Raw genomic sequence first — 16,725 nt, 5'->3', positions numbered from 1 at the left:
TTTTATTTTCCTGTTGTGTGGCGCTAAACTCAACACGCATCTTCCCTGAATGATGGTGGTTTGAGAACATTTTGTTTATTTGTATTATTCAGGCGGAAGTTAACCGTCCCGTAGTTCTAAAACAGTTTTTTTATTCGTGCGTCTTTATTTGTATTTTTTCAACCAACCAAAATATGAAATTCACCTCTATTATGCTGAAACATAACCTGAAGATAATTTAAACTTAAAAACCCATTTATAACAAATGAAGCAGGACATTCCAGAATTAAACATCTTGGTAAGTTGCTTTAAGTTAAACAACGACCCTTAGATTTTTGTGACGTGCGAGAACGCAACGTTCAAACACAGGTACGCCATAGCCATAGAGCATTGGCTATCGAAAGTCTCCGAGACCTTTGACGTGAAGCCGGTCCTTAAATTCAAGGAAGTCAACATTATAACCGCCGGCATCCCCAAAATGGACGAAATAAAGAAACACCACGGTACGTTCTCAGTTTCTCAAATTCCCTTAGGGATTGTCATCAGCGGGAGTTTTTCAAGAACCAGGGACAATAAGCCCTGGATGGATAAGCTCCGGCACACCATTAGACTGTGCTACGTGAATCAAATTCCCATTTTCGGGATTTGCTTCGGATTTCAGATTTTGTCTCAGGTACTTTCTCCATTTTTTAATCTTTTCAGGCCTTTGGCTCCTCCTGCGAGCCTTCGCCTCACGGGTTCAACTTCGGAGGATTTTTGTATAAGTTGAGCGACAGGGCGCTTCCCTTCTTTAGGCCTTTTATTGAGGACTTCTACAAGTACTTTCGCACACATAACCTTTGCTTTTAGTGACGACAAGGCCCTTAGGCTATTTGACTCCGATTTAGACGCCGATGGCGCAAATCACAACCTTCACACACCTAATCACTCAACGACGAATGGCTTCGCTAACAATAAAGATTCTTTGAACAACAACTCGAAAGTTGCCAACGGGCACTTTGTTGAGTCCGAAGCCTCTGAAAAAGCTGCTCCAGGTATTTTTATTGTTTTTACTTTCTTTTAGTTATTAAAAAATCGATGGATTCCATGCTTGGGGCATTCTCTCACAATGACATTGTAACTTCCTTGCCAAACGTCGACAGCATCGATTTCGGGGACCTTTCTTACATTGATCGCACCGAATTATACGAAAGTCTCTCCGACATGGTTCCCATCGCCATCTCTTCACTAGACAAGGTTCCTTTCGTGGGACTTTTGATCGGGAACAGGTCGAAGACCTTCATTGTGGCCATTCAGATTCACCCTGAATTCGACACCGTCACAGGTACCTTTTGTCGGCCTCAACTTTTTTCAGGGCAAAAATTTTGGAGGGAGATTCTCAGCCTTAAAATAAGCCAGGGCGTCATCACCGGGCAGCAGTACGACGACAATCTACAGGCTCTCAAGTTTTCAAACTCAGGCTACGTTTACGGAAGGATGGCCCTTTCCCTATTCATGAACGGCCACTTGAAGCCCAAGTATTGACTCTACCACCTGCTTTACCCAGTAGTTGTTGAATCCCCGAGTTAGAGTAATATCGTAAACATCTTTATATCTAACTATTCTAATTGTGGAATCTGATACATGTATGTACTAACAAGTGGTAGTGTTTCAATAAATTAAATTTTTTCTCCACGGCTACCTCTAGCCAGAAAAGACGAAGTCTGGCATGTCCAGGTCCAGCGTCAGCTTGTGGTTCTCGGGGTTAAACACGGCGCTCCGCACGGACTTCACTGCGCCCGGCGTCGCGCTCACGCTGTCCCCGCCCGAACTCATCAGCAGCTCGGCGACCTCCTCTTCCTCGTCGTTCAGAGACTCTTCGCTTTCGCTGCCGTGGCCCTTGAGCTCGGCGACCTTCTTTCCGCTGGCTCTTATTTCCACGTTCAGTGCCCTCACGGGCTTGTCGCCCAGGTGCTCCTCGTCCTCGTCCAGTGACACTGAGACTGCTGTGGGCTGTCTGTACTTTTCGTTGACGAACCTCACAGGCACTGAGCCCACTAGGTCCTTCACACTCAATTGCGATGCCAACAGCCAATAGTGGCCGTTGTATACTGGTATGTCTGACACTGGGACCACGTCGCTCAGCACGAAGTCTGCCACCCAGCCGTACCTGTCTCCGCACCATATCACTCTTCCCATGTCGAAGCCCATTTTCATCAGCGCCTTCGCCGTCACCATCACGTGGGCTCTCACCACGAAGTTCGGGTACTCGAGTGCGAACTTGCGCTCGGTCACCATCACAGGCCCCTTTTTTCCGTTCACCTGGTACACGTACCTGTCGAAGTCTCTCTCGTGTACCACGTTGATTGACTGCAGGTCAGACACGTCGCTCAGAGCTCTCAGCTCCGGCACGAAGTTGTCTCCGTCGTACACCAGGCGCCCCTCTCCCGGTTTCAACAATATGTTTGTGGGCTTTTCTATCTTCGGGAAGGGTGCGTATCCTCCTGCGAAGTACACTCCGTTGTACTTTCTCGATCCCACGAACACGCAGCCCGCTATATCTGGAAGGGGGCCGTACCCGTCTGGCGTTGGCAACAGCACTTCGGCCCTACTCCTCAGCCCCTTGAACATGTCCTTGAAATTCAGGTCGAGGCTCGCCTTCTTGGCCACCTTGTTGACTGCGTACTTTATTATGCTCGTCTGCAGAGGCACCCTCACTGAATCGGGCGCGTCGATCATGTATGGGCATATCAGTCTGTGTATGCTGCTCGCCATTCCGGCCTGCACCACCTCGATTGTTCTGTACTGGGCAAACACGTTTGTCACTATCTGCTTTGCATCCATCTCGTCTTTCGCTGCCGACAGTGCTGTTATCATTGCCTTCACCACCTCCTTCCTCGTCTCGTAACAGTGAACCCTGTGTGTTATTTCTGAGTGGAGCATCAGTCTATCAACAAAGTGCGGCAGCTCCATTTCCTCCTCTGGTGTCTTTTCCTTTTCGGGCTTCTTCTTAGATGTGTCAGTAGAACCACCTTTTGGATTCGCTGGGGTCTCTCCTTGATCTTCCTTGCCCTCCTTGTCAGCCTTATTCTCCTTATCCGATTTCTTATTTGACTCCTTGTCAGTGGCCCTGTTCTCGTCAGAGTCCTCAGAGTCGGATGAGCTATCGGAACTTTCGTCTTCCGAGTCCTTCTCTTCCAACTCCAGGTAACTCACCACTGGTGCTCCCACGTGCGGCCTTACCGACAGATTGGCCGCGCACCTCCTACAAGTATCTGATGCGATTCTGATCACGTCCAGAGGATCTATTGATGTAGACTCTATTATTCTGAAGATGTTGCGAAGCTTGCTTTGCTTCACTTTTACTGATATCTGCTTGCAGTCCCTGTTGTTAGAGGACACTCTCGACACGCAGCCCAGGTGCAGTGTGCTCAGTCCTTTGCAGTTGTTCAGCACCATCTTCGTCGCCATGTCTGCTAGACTCGTCTGGTTTGACAGGAACGCCAGAAGGAACATCTTCTTCGCCCTTTGCGATCCTCTCTCAGACAGCGTGAACTTCTCAGAGTCTGATTGCGCCCACAGTCCTATGAACACTGACATGTACTGTATTATTGGTGAGGGTATTGAGGGCTTCGACAGGAACTTGTCCTTGAACATGTCCACCAGTTCCTTCAGCGTCTCCAGCGAGGCCTTGTAGTTGCTCTGATCGTATATCACGTATGTGTCCAGGCCTCGGTTCAGGCTCGAGAATCTTCTAGGCCTCTTGAACGACCTGTTCGACTTCTTTTTTGATAACGATCTGAAGAAGTTCGTCAGGTAATTCGACACGCTGTAGTTGTAACTTTCAACTAATTCTTGGAAAAAGAACAGCAGTTGCAGCGATAGTGATGTGAATGGTAGGTATTTTTTTGGTACATGCGATAGGTATCTATTTGAGTCCGTGTTCAGCCACCTGAACAGCGATCCCAGTGTTCTCGAACTACTGAGTTTCTTCGTCTTCCCTGACTCAAATGAGTGTACTGCTCCGTGAATCGTTCTTATCATCATGAACGTATTCAGGCTGTGGTAGTATGCGTTACAGTCGTTGTGTGCCAGATTCACCAAATCTGTCAACGTCTGCACCACGTCCAAAAATTGCCCATCGTATCCTCCTGATGGCTTATTCGATGGCACAAACACGTGAAATGGCACTATTTCCTGCGATGTCCCGTCTGAATCCACTCCCTTTCCCGGTGCGTGGTATCCGCTCATGAATCTTTTCAGGAACAGGTCATATGTTGATCCCAGTGAATCAAATTTACTCTTTACGTTTTCATATACGCTTCTATCATCGTTCGACTTTTTTTCCTCCCTTTCTTTTTCCTTTTCCTCTTCTTCCCTGTTTTGGTGATCCTCCTTTACAAATAACGTTTTTTCCCCTGATGAATCTTCTCTAGCTTTTGGTTTAGACGCTCTCTCTTCTGCCATCTTCAGTATCCTCTCCCTTTCCTTCATTGCCTTTTGGAACGCGTCATTTTCCTTAGCTTCCTGCTGTTTTTGCACTTCTTTCCTTTGCTGTTCCAGTACCTTTTCTAGTTGCATCTTCCTGTACTCCTGTCTCTTTTTTTCTCCATGTTCTTCTAACAACCTTCTGTTATAATCTCTCAGTTCCGCTTCACGGTTATTCGTCAACTCACTCTCCAATTCCACAAATGAATCAGAACCCTTGCTGTCATCTGTAGTCTCTCCATCCTCATCTTTGTCTTTATCTTCCTCTTTTAGTTCTAGGAACGACCCTCTCCTGCCTCTAGATGGAGATGAAAATTCCGACTGTATTCTCAGTTGTATGTTCCTTGGCGACGTTCTGTATATGTCCTCTCTAGTCACTGCATACATGTTATTCAGCACTATTCTCTGTGCGTAAGTGTCTATAAGTATCAAATCCTCAGAGTGGAACGTCAACACCCACTTCAGGAACTCTACTTGCTTCGAAGCCAAATCATCCTTTTTACCCTTCTCCTCGAAGATCAGGTCTACGCAGTTCGAGTCACACAGTGACATGAATCCGTAGAATTTATTCTTTCCAAGGAACATCGAAGGCTCCTTCACTCCGTCCATGATCAGAGCCAGCATTATTGTTAACGCGTGGATTGCTACTTGTGAACTCGGTGTAGATGGCAGTATGGTTCCGTTTTCTACCATGAGCATGAACTTTCCAACCAGGAGCGGTGCTATCTTTCCAAACGTCGTCACTTTCGATCTCACTGCCTCCATGTAGTATTTTTCAAAGTTTTTCATCAGCCACAGGTTTCCCAGCCCTGGCACAACGTTGTGGTAAAATGGCGCCACGTAGAGACCTGACTGCTGTTCAAGGGACCTAAGAACCTTCTGTGAGTACTGATTCTCTCGGACTACTCTCTGGCAAATGTAGTCGTTGTGGAACAGCTCCAACTTTTTGTACACATTCTCTTTGCTCTCGTCTACCTTCTTAGGTCTATTAAACTTTCCGTACAGATCCGTGTCCTTTGAATACCTTCTTATCTCCTCTATGAAACTCGCTTTAGCTGTTGGTGTCGAGTTCAGGTACCAGCTCTTGTCGTACTTCTTCACCTTTTCTCCGTCCTTTTTCACCACTGCGTCCAGGGCGTGCTGTGTCTGAAACACCTCCTGCAACCTCATGTACACCAGTGGGTGCACCTTCTGCAGCTTGTTTACTTCTCCGTTGTTCAACATGTTAACCACGTTAGCCGATTCCTTCGATATATACAGGTTAAGGTCGTGCTGTATTTTAAGCTTCCTCTTCTCCATTCTACGCAGCTTCGATTCCTTGTCGGTAAGCGTCTGTATTATACCACCTAGAAGCTTTGGCGATTCAAATTTCGGTTCCAACACGTGCGCTGCTCTGTTATACTCGTAGGATGTTGCTACTGGTATTTGTGTACCTATCATTTGAGACTGCTTCTGCTTCCTCAACCACTCGTTATCTATTTGCTGAGTTATACGAGGATCTATTGTGTTCGTGTTGACTCTTTCCACTTCCTGGAGGTCAAAGTCATCTTCAGTAGTCAGCCCATTGCTTGGTTTAACCTCATTCTTGTTAAAGAAACTTGGCTTTGAGCCTGAGGTAAATATGTTAGCAGAGGGGCCTGTTACAGACTCCGTGACATCCCACACATCTGATTTAGGAGTTTGAGCTGGAAATAGACTTGGTGACTCATTCATTTTGGGAGTTTTTTCCACCGAGGGCGGGGCTGCATTCTCATTCAAGTTTGTATTTTCCACTGCTGAGGCCGGTTCAGCATTTTTATTTTGTACAGGAGGATTTGGTTGTGGCACGGTAGGAGCACTTCCCACTGGGTTTAATTGTGGAGTAGTTCCTTGTAAAGGGTTATTAGGCAACGGAACACTTGGATTACTTTCTACTGGAGTAAATTCGGGCGTCTTGTTTTCCACAGGGGTTGCTTCTTTAGGAGCATTTTCAACTGGATTGGCTCCCGTAGCAGTGCTTTCTACTGGGTTTGGTCCACTAGGAAGATTTTCAACCTGATTAGATTCTTTGGGTGTGGTTACCTCTGGGTTAACTTGAGTATTTGGGTTTACCCATGCGTTTGGTTGAGGAACTGTATTTTCTAGTGGATTTTGCCAATTAGGTTGATTCCCCAATGGACTCTCTCCTGTGGGCGGGCTTTGCTGTTGATTCTCTTCATTTGATAAATCTCTAAATAGACTGTTTTTTCCAGGTTTTAAAACAGAACCTTCTTCAGCGGGTGGACCTAATGGATTATTGTCTACGTATGGTATATCCACTAGTTGATTTGTTTCATTATTTGTACTTTCCACTGGGGAAGACTCATTTGGCATAGTTTTTCCGGTTGAATCTGGTAATTGGTAATCATCTTGATCTTCTACGTTACTCTCTTGTGTAGGAGGCCTAGGTGTCCTGTCCTCTTGTGGAGGAGTTTCTTTAGTTGCATTTTCTTTTAGCGGTGTAAAAGGAGTAACATCACTCTCGACAGGTCTAGCTAATCTTTTCGCAAACGGACCGGACAAAGCCTGTTCCCTTGACCCTCGAGGCCTTGGTTGCGGCCTTTCACGGCGGCGTTTAGATGAATTAAAGGCCTTTTTTGCTTCCGGGGAAAGTGGTTCCTGTGATGAAAGCCTATTGTCTGTTGTTTCCGAATCGCTGTCGCTCGAGTCAGAACTATCAGAATCCGAATCTGAATCTGAGTCCGAGTCTGAAGACTGATATTTTCTACGAGATTTAGGAGGTTTGGCCACCTTAAATCTCGGTCTCTTCGTTGGACTTTCAAATAACTGAAAGGGATTATGCCTGGTCAAATCCACATCTGCGAAACTGTCCATTAAATCGGCGTTCCTCGACCCTTTCATTATGGGATTCCCAGCATGGGCCTCACTAAAACCAACAAAATAAAACAAAAGAATAATCAGTAGAACTTTGAATGAGGTCATTGATTTCCCTGAAATGTCATTTTATTATATCAAACAAACTAACCTTTGTAATATTTTAAATGCCTGTGTGATCCTATTGATTGAAAATTTCCATTTTCTTCAATAGTCACAGGCTCTTCGCAATCTAACGTTATATCGTTAGATTCTAGCCTGATTTTATTCATTTTTGTTAATAAATTAGCTCAATTATTTTACTATAATATTCCATGTGTGATAATTTAAGGTTGAAACTTTTTTGTTTCTATCTTCTTTTAATTTAACACTAACATTTGATAAAACAATTTACTTGTGACTAATAATATACACTAAACAAATATTTTTAAACGATTTATTTGTATAATAGGCGAATTTTACACATTAATGTCTAACTCTTTATAAATCGACCAATTATTATCGATATATATAAATTAGATCAAACCATTAAAATATATAATTACTTATAAATTATATTACAAATAATAAACCGTTTATATTCACAAATCCTCGAATTTCGAGATCATGTAGACAGGAATACCTGGACCGTTTGAATGCAAAGGAGTGCGGGAACAAACAAACCATAAATAACGGTTTAATAACTACAAAATTACACATTCTGATTTACACATCAAATAAAATTTAATATATTAATTAAAAATAGAATCCAGTTGAAAGTGGAAGACAAACCAACTAATGTGTTAACAAATAAAAGTCGAGATGTGTAAAATATAAATTATTGTATATTACTGAAAATAAAATATTCTACTCATTTCCCATCATCATTGAGCATCTAATAGGAATTTAACCCATTTATACAAGTTTATAGTAACAGCTGAAGCATTTGTTCATAGTGTGACAAATAAATTGAATATAAAGTCCAATATGACTATAATTACAAAATTCTATAACTTAAATAAATTCCATATCATAAAAAAAGAGTGTAAATGTTTATATGTTAATTATTAATATGGTGCCTTTTTTATTTAAAATTTCTATAATCCATACAATTTATGATCAGTATTATGTATTTATATATTTTCTACTCTGTTACTTAGCATACATATTTTTTAATTTTAAACAAAACCCTCGATTTGTTCCATATTTTATCAAAGTACTGAATGACTGTTATGTTCCATGATTAACAACTCAGTCATTTTATTTCCTTTAAATCGCAGGTTTTTTAAAAGAATCCTTACCGTTAATTATTATTCTACCTATATTTCAAAGGATTCCAATATTCTAAACAAATTTGGATACTATACCAAACCTTCTTCATTGATTTCTCATTCACCATTTAATTTTTGTAAATATAAATCTTATTCTATTGCACATCATCTCAATGACAAAAGGGTGGACTTTACACATCTTCCACTGCCCTCAGGCTATGTTAATAGTTTAAAGTCTGTAGGAATCAAAGACTTAAAGCTGTTTCAATATGTAATATTGAAGTTGTTAACCGACAATATACTGGTAAATTCTGATTCAACAACATATACAAACTTCCTGAGGTTGGTTTTATATAATGAACCAGGTTTGGGTCAGTCGATGGGCGCGTTGATCCCACTGTTGTACATCTATTCTCACAAATACAGGGGTTCGTCCTCATCGCATCCCAAGGGTTCATTGCTGGTTTTGTGCTCTGGGAATAGTTGCCACAAAGTATCAAATTTACTTCTGGGAATTGACGCATCAGTGAAGTGTTTGGTACTTGATGAGTCCAGTGCTCATCTCAGGGATTCCAGTAAAATCGGACATGATTTTGTCCCAGCTTCTAAAGATTTTTTCAGCAAATGTCTGAATAGAACTGAACTCTCAAGGAAAGGCCAGTACGATATCATTGTTGCATCACATAACTTCCTGCTGAGGGGAACAGGGAGGACGAATTTGGTTCTTCTTTCAGGAGTCTCATGCCTATTATTTGACGACTTCTCAGACTTAGAGGACTATAACGTTTTCAATCGCAACTTAAAGGTCATTAGAGATTCGAAAAATATTAATATGAGTGATTTGGAATGCAGTAAAGATTTTCACATTGTATGTTTGGTTAGTTCACTGGGCGATAAGTTCCCTGAGTTTTCAAGAACCAATTTGTCAAATTATGCACTCTATGACTTTAAATTCGGTATGTTTTAAGAGATCATGATTTCTGTAGGCACTAAGCAGAGGTTAATTTCCGACGATAGAACAGACGTGTTGAAAGTGGACTCGGATTTCGGCCAGGCAAAGGTCATCAATTTGGAGTCAGAGGAGAGCCTGGAGAATAGAAATATTGAGCACTCGATATGCAAGGTGTCGAAGGGAGAGAAGTACGACAGAGTGGCGGTGCTGAGAAACCTGGTGTACGCGTACCTGGACCTTCCCACCTTCATGCACACCCAGGCGCTGCCGCCGTGCCTCAAGAAACCGACTTCGAAGTCGAAGTGCATCATTTTCGTGTCTAACAGGAAACAGTTGACGAAGCTGGCGAACACCCAGGAGTTCTCTAACCTGTGCGTGTATCTGGGAAGGCACTTGAACGTGTATGAGCGGGCCAAATCGATCTCGTCCTTCAATAACGGCTCGAAGCCCATCATGATAGCGACAGACAACTCAGTTTATGGGTCGATCTTCGAGGATGTGTCGCACGTATTTAACTTCAATCCGCCGAAAACGGCAGAATCCTATAAATCAAGGGCCGCATTTGCGAGGAAACAGGAGTCACTGTGCGTGACACTCTATAGCAAAGACCAGTACCACAACCTCGTGTCAGTCATAAGGCAAGTTGTCAAGAAGATTTCGGTGCACATCGTGCCTTCCCAAGAGTACATGGTCAAGCACGACTTGAAATGGCTCAAAAACTTCACTGACCAGATGATAAGAGGGAACAGGAACCTGGTATCCCCGTACTTGAAGAAGTCCGAGGACCTATTGTCCAGGTTCGGGGAGTCGGTTATTTTGAGCTGCGCCAACCTCCTTCTAAGGGACAAGGCCTTTGCTGAGGATGCTGTTGACAGCGGCATACTTACGAACTCGATATTGTCTGGGAGGGCTGGCTTTACGGCTGTAGTCCTCAACGACGTTTCCAAGCAGTGCATCAACGACGAGTCCGACATCAAGAAGTTATTTTCAAAGTATGTGCCGGATTCTAAGGTAAGTTCGGCCCTGGGAAAGTGCTACAAGACGGAAGCTGGGTACATTGTTGACGTCTCGGACAAATACATTAGGAATTTCATTGAGCTGTCGAGGGACAATCAGGACGTGTACGTTCAAGTGGCCACCGAAGTGCCCAAAATCGTGCTGAATAACCCACACATCGGGAAGGTTCACAAAAAGGGGCTCCCTTGGAACTCGATAGATGTAAAAAGACCCCCCGCAATAACCTTGAAGGGGATTTGAGGGTAGTGGAATTCACGCTAATGTCGTATTTCTATATTTCATACACCGGCTCTTGCTTCCCTAAATACAGTTTAAAAACCACAATAAATATTTTTAATTGTCATGATTGACGCTTTAGGCCGATGCAAGTACCTGTTCACAACATTTTGTTAATGTTGAACTTGTACTGTTGTGCTCACAACAATGTTCATTTTTAGTGCTAGAATTGGTTATTATTTCATAAATTTAGAATCACACCCTTTTAGTATTATTTTTATGAAAGATAGATTCCCTTGTTTAGTTTTTTAATACTGATAAAACCATTCAGTTGGTTCATTATTTCAACTGTTCTTCATATCGGTTTTTTCCTCAATTTGGCTCATTTTGTAGCCACTTGCCCATATACTATTAGTTAAAAGGTTAAATTTTATAGCTCTAGCACTTTGTAAGTAATATGTACAATTAAAATGTCGTATGGCGTCGGCACTGTATTCTTGCCTATGGTCAGGCGGGTTCTCGTTGGAACCCTCATTATCGAGGTCGGTTACATCACCTACGACTGCGCCGTTAAACCTGTGGCCAAAAAGGCCATGACCTTTTTCAATCCCAAGGTACTTTGCCCTCATTCTCTTCATTCATGTGTAGCGTCCCAAGCCTTCGAAGTCAAAGTGATTCTTTAACACACTTTATCGATGATGAACAACAGGATCGTTTGTTTTGGCCACCTGAAAGTTACACGTTTTAGGTATGTTAATATTTTGATTTTGTTTTTAGGCCCGGTTTAGCTCAGCATTTTATTAAGTTTGCAGCAGCTGGCTTTACCACCAATTCTTCAGCACCGCCTACTGAGAGTTTAAATCAGTTCATTTCGCACTTTCAGTCATTTAAGCCTCTGATGGATCGCTCTAACTTGGGAATTTTGAGGGATTTGAACGGTTGGTTTGGCAAAATACATAACTTACGGTATAGAATACAAGGATAAGAAGAGGGTTTTGAAGGAGTCGATGGAGCACCTTTCTGATCAATTGGAGCACTTTGACGTTAGCACTCTGCTCAGAATACTTATTTACTGCCTGGATATGTCTGATAAGTGTACTAGCAAGGAGTTTAGCCTAGGCTTGGTTCAAACTCTCGTTTCAAAACTGCAGTCGAGTAAACTTGTCCCCCTTGATAATTCTGAGGGCCCTTTGAGCCATGATTATGACGATAAGGCGTCGGAAGGCGAGGTGCACTTGATTCACTTGACGCAGTCTTTCTTGAAGTTGGACTTGCACGATAAGCTGGTTGACCATTTCGACTACCTGTACATGTCTCTGAATAGGTGCATAACAGGCTACTCGTTGGACCGTCTGGTTCAGCTTTGCGACACATTGGGCGATTTGTACCTGCTGACGCGGCTAGATGGGTTGAAGTTACTGTTACAGAAGTCAGTGTACACCTTATTTGACCAGATCGATAAGTACAAGGTCGAGGTGCCAATTTGCAGCTGGATTCAACTGATCAAGGCCGTTAACAAGTGCGGCGAAACCTACATGTACAAGAGGCTCATTCCGTACGTAATACGGTCTTTGGAGTCTAACGCGGCACTTATAGACAGTTATGGAGACCCAAATTCCCAGAGTACCAATGAAGACGTTGACGAGGGACCAACGGCAAGCATAGATGAACGAGCCTACGAAGTTATCAGGTTGAATGTGGACCTGTTGAATACCTTACTATTTACTGGGATTATAGACAATTTTCACATTATTGAGTTGATATTGCAGTCGATTTCAAGCTACTTGATCCAGAAACTGTCTCCTTCCGCCACAATTGGTGACATTTTCGGCCGAAGCCATTATAACAACGAGAATCACTTCATAAATGAGCTTCTTTACAAAAGATACGACAGTAAACTGTTTAGATCGCCCCCTTCTCCATCTTACGATACCCCTGGTAGTGGTACTAGTGTTACTGATTCCAGTACTGGCAGCTCCTATGCCTACTCCAACGAGTTTGACAGGAGGGAGGACAGTCTTTTGTATTGTTCCTTGTTTAAGATTCTGCACGATAACAACAAGGTTTCCTTTGTCAAGGGGCTGAAAATGGCTGAGATGTACTTGAGATCAGTGTATCCCACTGTCTTCCATAAGCTGAGTAAGAATAGGCTGTTGCACGTCGCTCGACTCCTCAAGTTCCAAGACGAGACTGAATACGTTAAGGCGAGCAACCTGCTTACTGATAACTTCGACTTGATTACAAGGCATCTCAAGGGGCACCCTCTGATTGTGCTAGTGGACATCTACTATTTAATTTCAACGGACAGAAACGATAAGAAGTACGTGGAGGTTGTCGAGGGTGACGGTAAAGACACTAAATTGAGCAAATCTTCTGAGTTTAAGCTGAATTACCTTAAATCACAGGGCTGGGAGTGTATTAAAGTAACCAAATAAACTAACAACCAATAAATGAATGTATAATCATCTAATGTCCTAATTTAAACTAATACTTATTCTTATTGTCTGTGTTTCATACTTGTCACCTATTAATCTATTTGTACTATTCTTTTTATACCAATCATGTACTGAGCCAGTTATGTAGTACATTAGCTGTATTGTACACTAGTAGCATTGTACACCAATCATGTAATTAACCAGTTATGTGGTAGGATAATCACATATCAAACAAATTCTACAGAACATGTGAGTTGTAGGCTAGGTGTTTTGTACACTCGAGCAGGCTTCACGAGTATTTGGCCCTGAAGCTGTTGTAGAAGTCTATTTGGTGCTGCTTCACTGAGGGCTTAACTTTGCTCAGTGCTCTCTGGAAATGCTCCATCCTCAGCTCCGAGTCTTCTGGAGCCGTGATTTTATATTCGAACTTGCTCGTCTCCTTCATTCCCATTCTTATCTCTTCTATTGCGATAATGCTTGCTTCTCTGCACAGACTTGCCAGATCTGCTCCGCTGAATCTGCATAGTTGTTAACGCTCATGCTGGTTCCATCCATAACTACTATGCATTTTAACTGTACGTATAACTAGTATGAATGTCTACAGTCTCTGTTTATGTGTATGGGTAACTACATATGTTTGTGTTTATGTGTATCTGTAATATCTACGTCTGTCTGTATATGTCTACGCAACTAGTGTGAATTAACACACACATGTACTAACATCCGTAAGTGTGACCTACCCTTGTGTGTGCTTTGCTATGTATTCGAAGTCGATTTGCCTGCTCAACGGCGTCTTCGTTGTGAGTTTTTTGAGTATGTCCACTCTGTCGACTTCGTTTGGCAGTGGCACGTAGAACAGCTTTTCCAACCTTCCTGGCCTCATGATCGCCGGGTCAATGATGTCCGGTCTATTCGTTGCTGCGATAATATACACGTATTCGCGGTTCTAAAAAGTTACATTAGTTCAATCATCTTTGCCAATACAATTTATGTCAAGTACAATATCTTTGCTAATACAATTTATGTCAAATACAATATCTTTGCCATATACGGTATCTATTGTTGGTTCTTACCTGTATTCCGTCCATTTCCGTCAACAGCTGGTTTACTATTCTTTCGTTAACTTGGTTCGACTCGTTTCTCGTTGAGCACAGTGAGTCCACTTCGTCGAAGAATATTATGCATGGCGAACTCGTTGCTGCTCTCTGGAATATCAGCCTTATTGCCTTTTCGCTTTCTCCCACGTACTTGTTCAGTATTTCGGGCCCTGATTAGTTTTATTTACTAATCCACCATTATTATTAACATATACTATCACTAATATTTATATATCTATCTATATGTCCGTACATTCATGTTACTATATCTATCCTAACACACACATAGATATATCCCATGCTACTATTCGCATTATTATCACCATTAGGTTATACCACTGCCTTAATAACCATTCTTACCTTTCACTGATATAAAATTCGCCTTGCACTCGTTCGAAATTGCCTTTGCCAGCAGCGTCTTTCCGCATCCTGGCGGCCCGTACAGCAGCACTCCCGCCGACACGCCCACTCCAAACCTCGTGTACAGCTTCTTGTACTTGATTGGGAAGACTATTTGCTTCTCCAGCTCCGACTTAAGCTCCGAGAGTGCTCCTATGCTGCTCCACGTCACGTCTGGGATCGTGATGAAGCCTTCTCTCTTCGAACTCGGCTGTACTTTGGACACTCCTGCTACGAAATCTTCTCTCGTTATGTACAGCGACTTCAACTTTTCTTCGTTTACGCGGTCCTATATTTATCATTAATCGTCCACCTTCCACGCATACACAACCATTCAAACTTGTAATCTACCTGTTACTAGCCTGGCACTTACCATGTCTGTTGTTTCAAACATTCTCGATATTGCGCTTATTGCCGCTTCTCTCAGCACTGACTGCAGGTCTGCTCCCACGAACCCTGGCGTTAGGTTTGCTATTTCCTCGAAGTCCACGTCCGTTCCTATTCTTTTATTTACTGCCAGTGCCTGTTAACATTATTAGTTCACTCAATTGCTTTTCTTCCATACTCTGTGTACCTAACACTTTGTGCATCACACACACCAACGCACTCAGTGGCGTAGCTACTTCTATTACCTCCTATCTTTCTTACCTTTAGTATGTTTGTTCTTGACTCCTGGTTCGGTATTCCCATTGATATTTCTCTGTCGAAGCGTCCGTTTCTTCTTATCATTGGGTCCAGGTACTCCTGTCTGTTTGTTGCTCCAATCACTACATTTGAATTATTGCACTTCATTTAATACAATACTATTTCTGTGCGCTCTCTACTCATCTAGCAACTATACTCTTGACTGTTAACATTCCTTTCTTACCTATTACGAAATGGTCCTGCAGTCCGTCCATACACATTCCCAGTTGGGACACTATTCTCTTTTCCATTTCTCTGAACGTGTTTTCTCTTTTCGGCGTGATTGCGTCTATTTCGTCCAGGAATATTATGCTCGGTGCGCACCCCTTCGCCTTTTCGAACAGGCTCCTCAGTCTGTTCTCCGACTCTCCTGACATCCCCGTCACTATCTCCGTCGCTGCCACTCTGAAGAATGGGCATCCCACCTCTCCTGCACGCCGTTAATTCTTTCATCTACCTCAGCTCTACCTATCGTGCTCTTTTTACTTCTAGGTTCTCCCTTGCTACTTTCTTACCTGCTATTGCTTCTGCTAGCTTCGACTTTCCTGATCCTGGTGGTCCGTGCAGTAACACTCCCTTCGTCGGCTGCACTCCCAGGTGCTTATACAGCTGCGGGTACTTTAGTGGATTTATTATTAAATTGTTTATTTCTCCCTTTATTTTATCTATTCCTCCTATGTCACTCAGCCTTGTTGTCACCACTGTTTCTGGGATGAACATATACTCCTCTTCTGCTCCAGCATCTTCCGACCTTTGATTCTGACTTTCATTAGCTTCTTTCCTCTTACTCTCTTTATTTTTCTCCGATTTCGGTGTTTGCTTATAGCTTTTTCTTATTTTTCCGTTTAAATTGATTATTGGTTCATCTATTTCCATTTTCTGTTTACTGTTATTCATTTCGTTCGTTCCTTCTGATTCTCTCAAGTGTTCGGACCCTCTTTTCTTTGTATCACCTCTAAACACCATTATCTATTTATTTTTAAACCTACGTGTTGTATTCACTTAAGATTGAGTGTATAATACTTCTCAATACTGCTCTTTTATGCCTTCTGTAGTCTTGATATGATTCCTGGAGCTCTTCCACTAATTCTTCAATTGAAATTACTTCACTGTTATTTTTACTCCTTATCGTTTCTATATTATTTATTTTTTACTATTTTATCCTTTTGCTAACCTGTTTTCAAACATGTAATATCGTATTTCGTTATCGACTCTGGTGGCCAGTGTAGATTCCTATTTTCTATTATATTCTTTAGGCGTATGCCTAGCAGCCTTTCGGCCATGTATCCTACACAGCTTTGTTATTACTACTGATTTTGATGCCCCTATATTCTCCATCATCTCTGCCGCACTAATCTTTATTTATTTCACTCTTT

General features: G+C 42.5%; 5 protein-coding genes across 5 annotated transcripts; 3 read left to right on the top strand and 2 right to left on the bottom strand.

Annotated features, from left to right (window-relative positions):
- Window positions 1–244: 244 nt before the first annotated feature.
- On the top strand, window positions 245–1,503 carry TOT_010001105 (uncharacterized protein; the record flags this gene model as incomplete). Its single annotated transcript, XM_009691657.1, has 5 exons — window positions 245–277; window positions 311–652; window positions 682–797; window positions 829–1,013; window positions 1,043–1,503. 5 exons carry the CDS (start codon window positions 245–247, stop codon window positions 1,501–1,503), a joined length of 1,137 nt encoding a protein of 378 aa, XP_009689952.1.
- A 159-nt stretch (window positions 1,504–1,662) lies between these two features.
- On the bottom strand, window positions 1,663–7,571 carry TOT_010001104 (conserved hypothetical protein; the record flags this gene model as incomplete). Its single annotated transcript, XM_009691656.1, has 2 exons — window positions 1,663–7,415; window positions 7,451–7,571. The coding sequence occupies 2 exons, from the start codon at window positions 7,569–7,571 to the stop codon at window positions 1,663–1,665; spliced, it is 5,874 nt and encodes a 1,957-aa protein (XP_009689951.1).
- A 946-nt stretch (window positions 7,572–8,517) lies between these two features.
- TOT_010001103 (uncharacterized protein) lies at window positions 8,518–10,981 on the top strand (the record flags this gene model as incomplete). Its single annotated transcript, XM_009691655.1, has 4 exons — window positions 8,518–9,175; window positions 9,257–9,505; window positions 9,536–10,719; window positions 10,877–10,981. The coding sequence occupies 4 exons, from the start codon at window positions 8,518–8,520 to the stop codon at window positions 10,979–10,981; spliced, it is 2,196 nt and encodes a 731-aa protein (XP_009689950.1).
- A 393-nt stretch (window positions 10,982–11,374) lies between these two features.
- Window positions 11,375–13,169, top strand: TOT_010001102 (conserved hypothetical protein; the record flags this gene model as incomplete). Its single annotated transcript, XM_009691654.1, has 5 exons — window positions 11,375–11,475; window positions 11,512–11,672; window positions 11,707–12,301; window positions 12,359–12,686; window positions 12,747–13,169. 5 exons carry the CDS (start codon window positions 11,375–11,377, stop codon window positions 13,167–13,169), a joined length of 1,608 nt encoding a protein of 535 aa, XP_009689949.1.
- Window positions 13,170–13,458: 289 nt separating this feature from the next.
- TOT_010001101 (ATPase) lies at window positions 13,459–16,632 on the bottom strand (the record flags this gene model as incomplete). The annotated part of the gene is made up of 10 exons (XM_009691653.1): window positions 13,459–13,687; window positions 13,910–14,115; window positions 14,243–14,436; window positions 14,627–14,954; window positions 15,039–15,188; window positions 15,314–15,451; window positions 15,514–15,779; window positions 15,865–16,304; window positions 16,339–16,483; window positions 16,524–16,632. 10 exons carry the CDS (start codon window positions 16,630–16,632, stop codon window positions 13,459–13,461), a joined length of 2,205 nt encoding a protein of 734 aa, XP_009689948.1.
- Window positions 16,633–16,725: the final 93 nt, after the last annotated feature.

The sequence above is a fragment of the Theileria orientalis genome, chromosome 1 (assembly GCF_000740895.1).
Source record: "Theileria orientalis strain Shintoku DNA, chromosome 1, complete genome".
Lineage (NCBI taxonomy): Eukaryota > Apicomplexa > Aconoidasida > Piroplasmida > Theileriidae > Theileria > Theileria orientalis.
The sequence above is the reverse complement of the archived record's forward strand: the minus strand, read 5'-3'. Positions and strand labels throughout refer to the sequence as shown.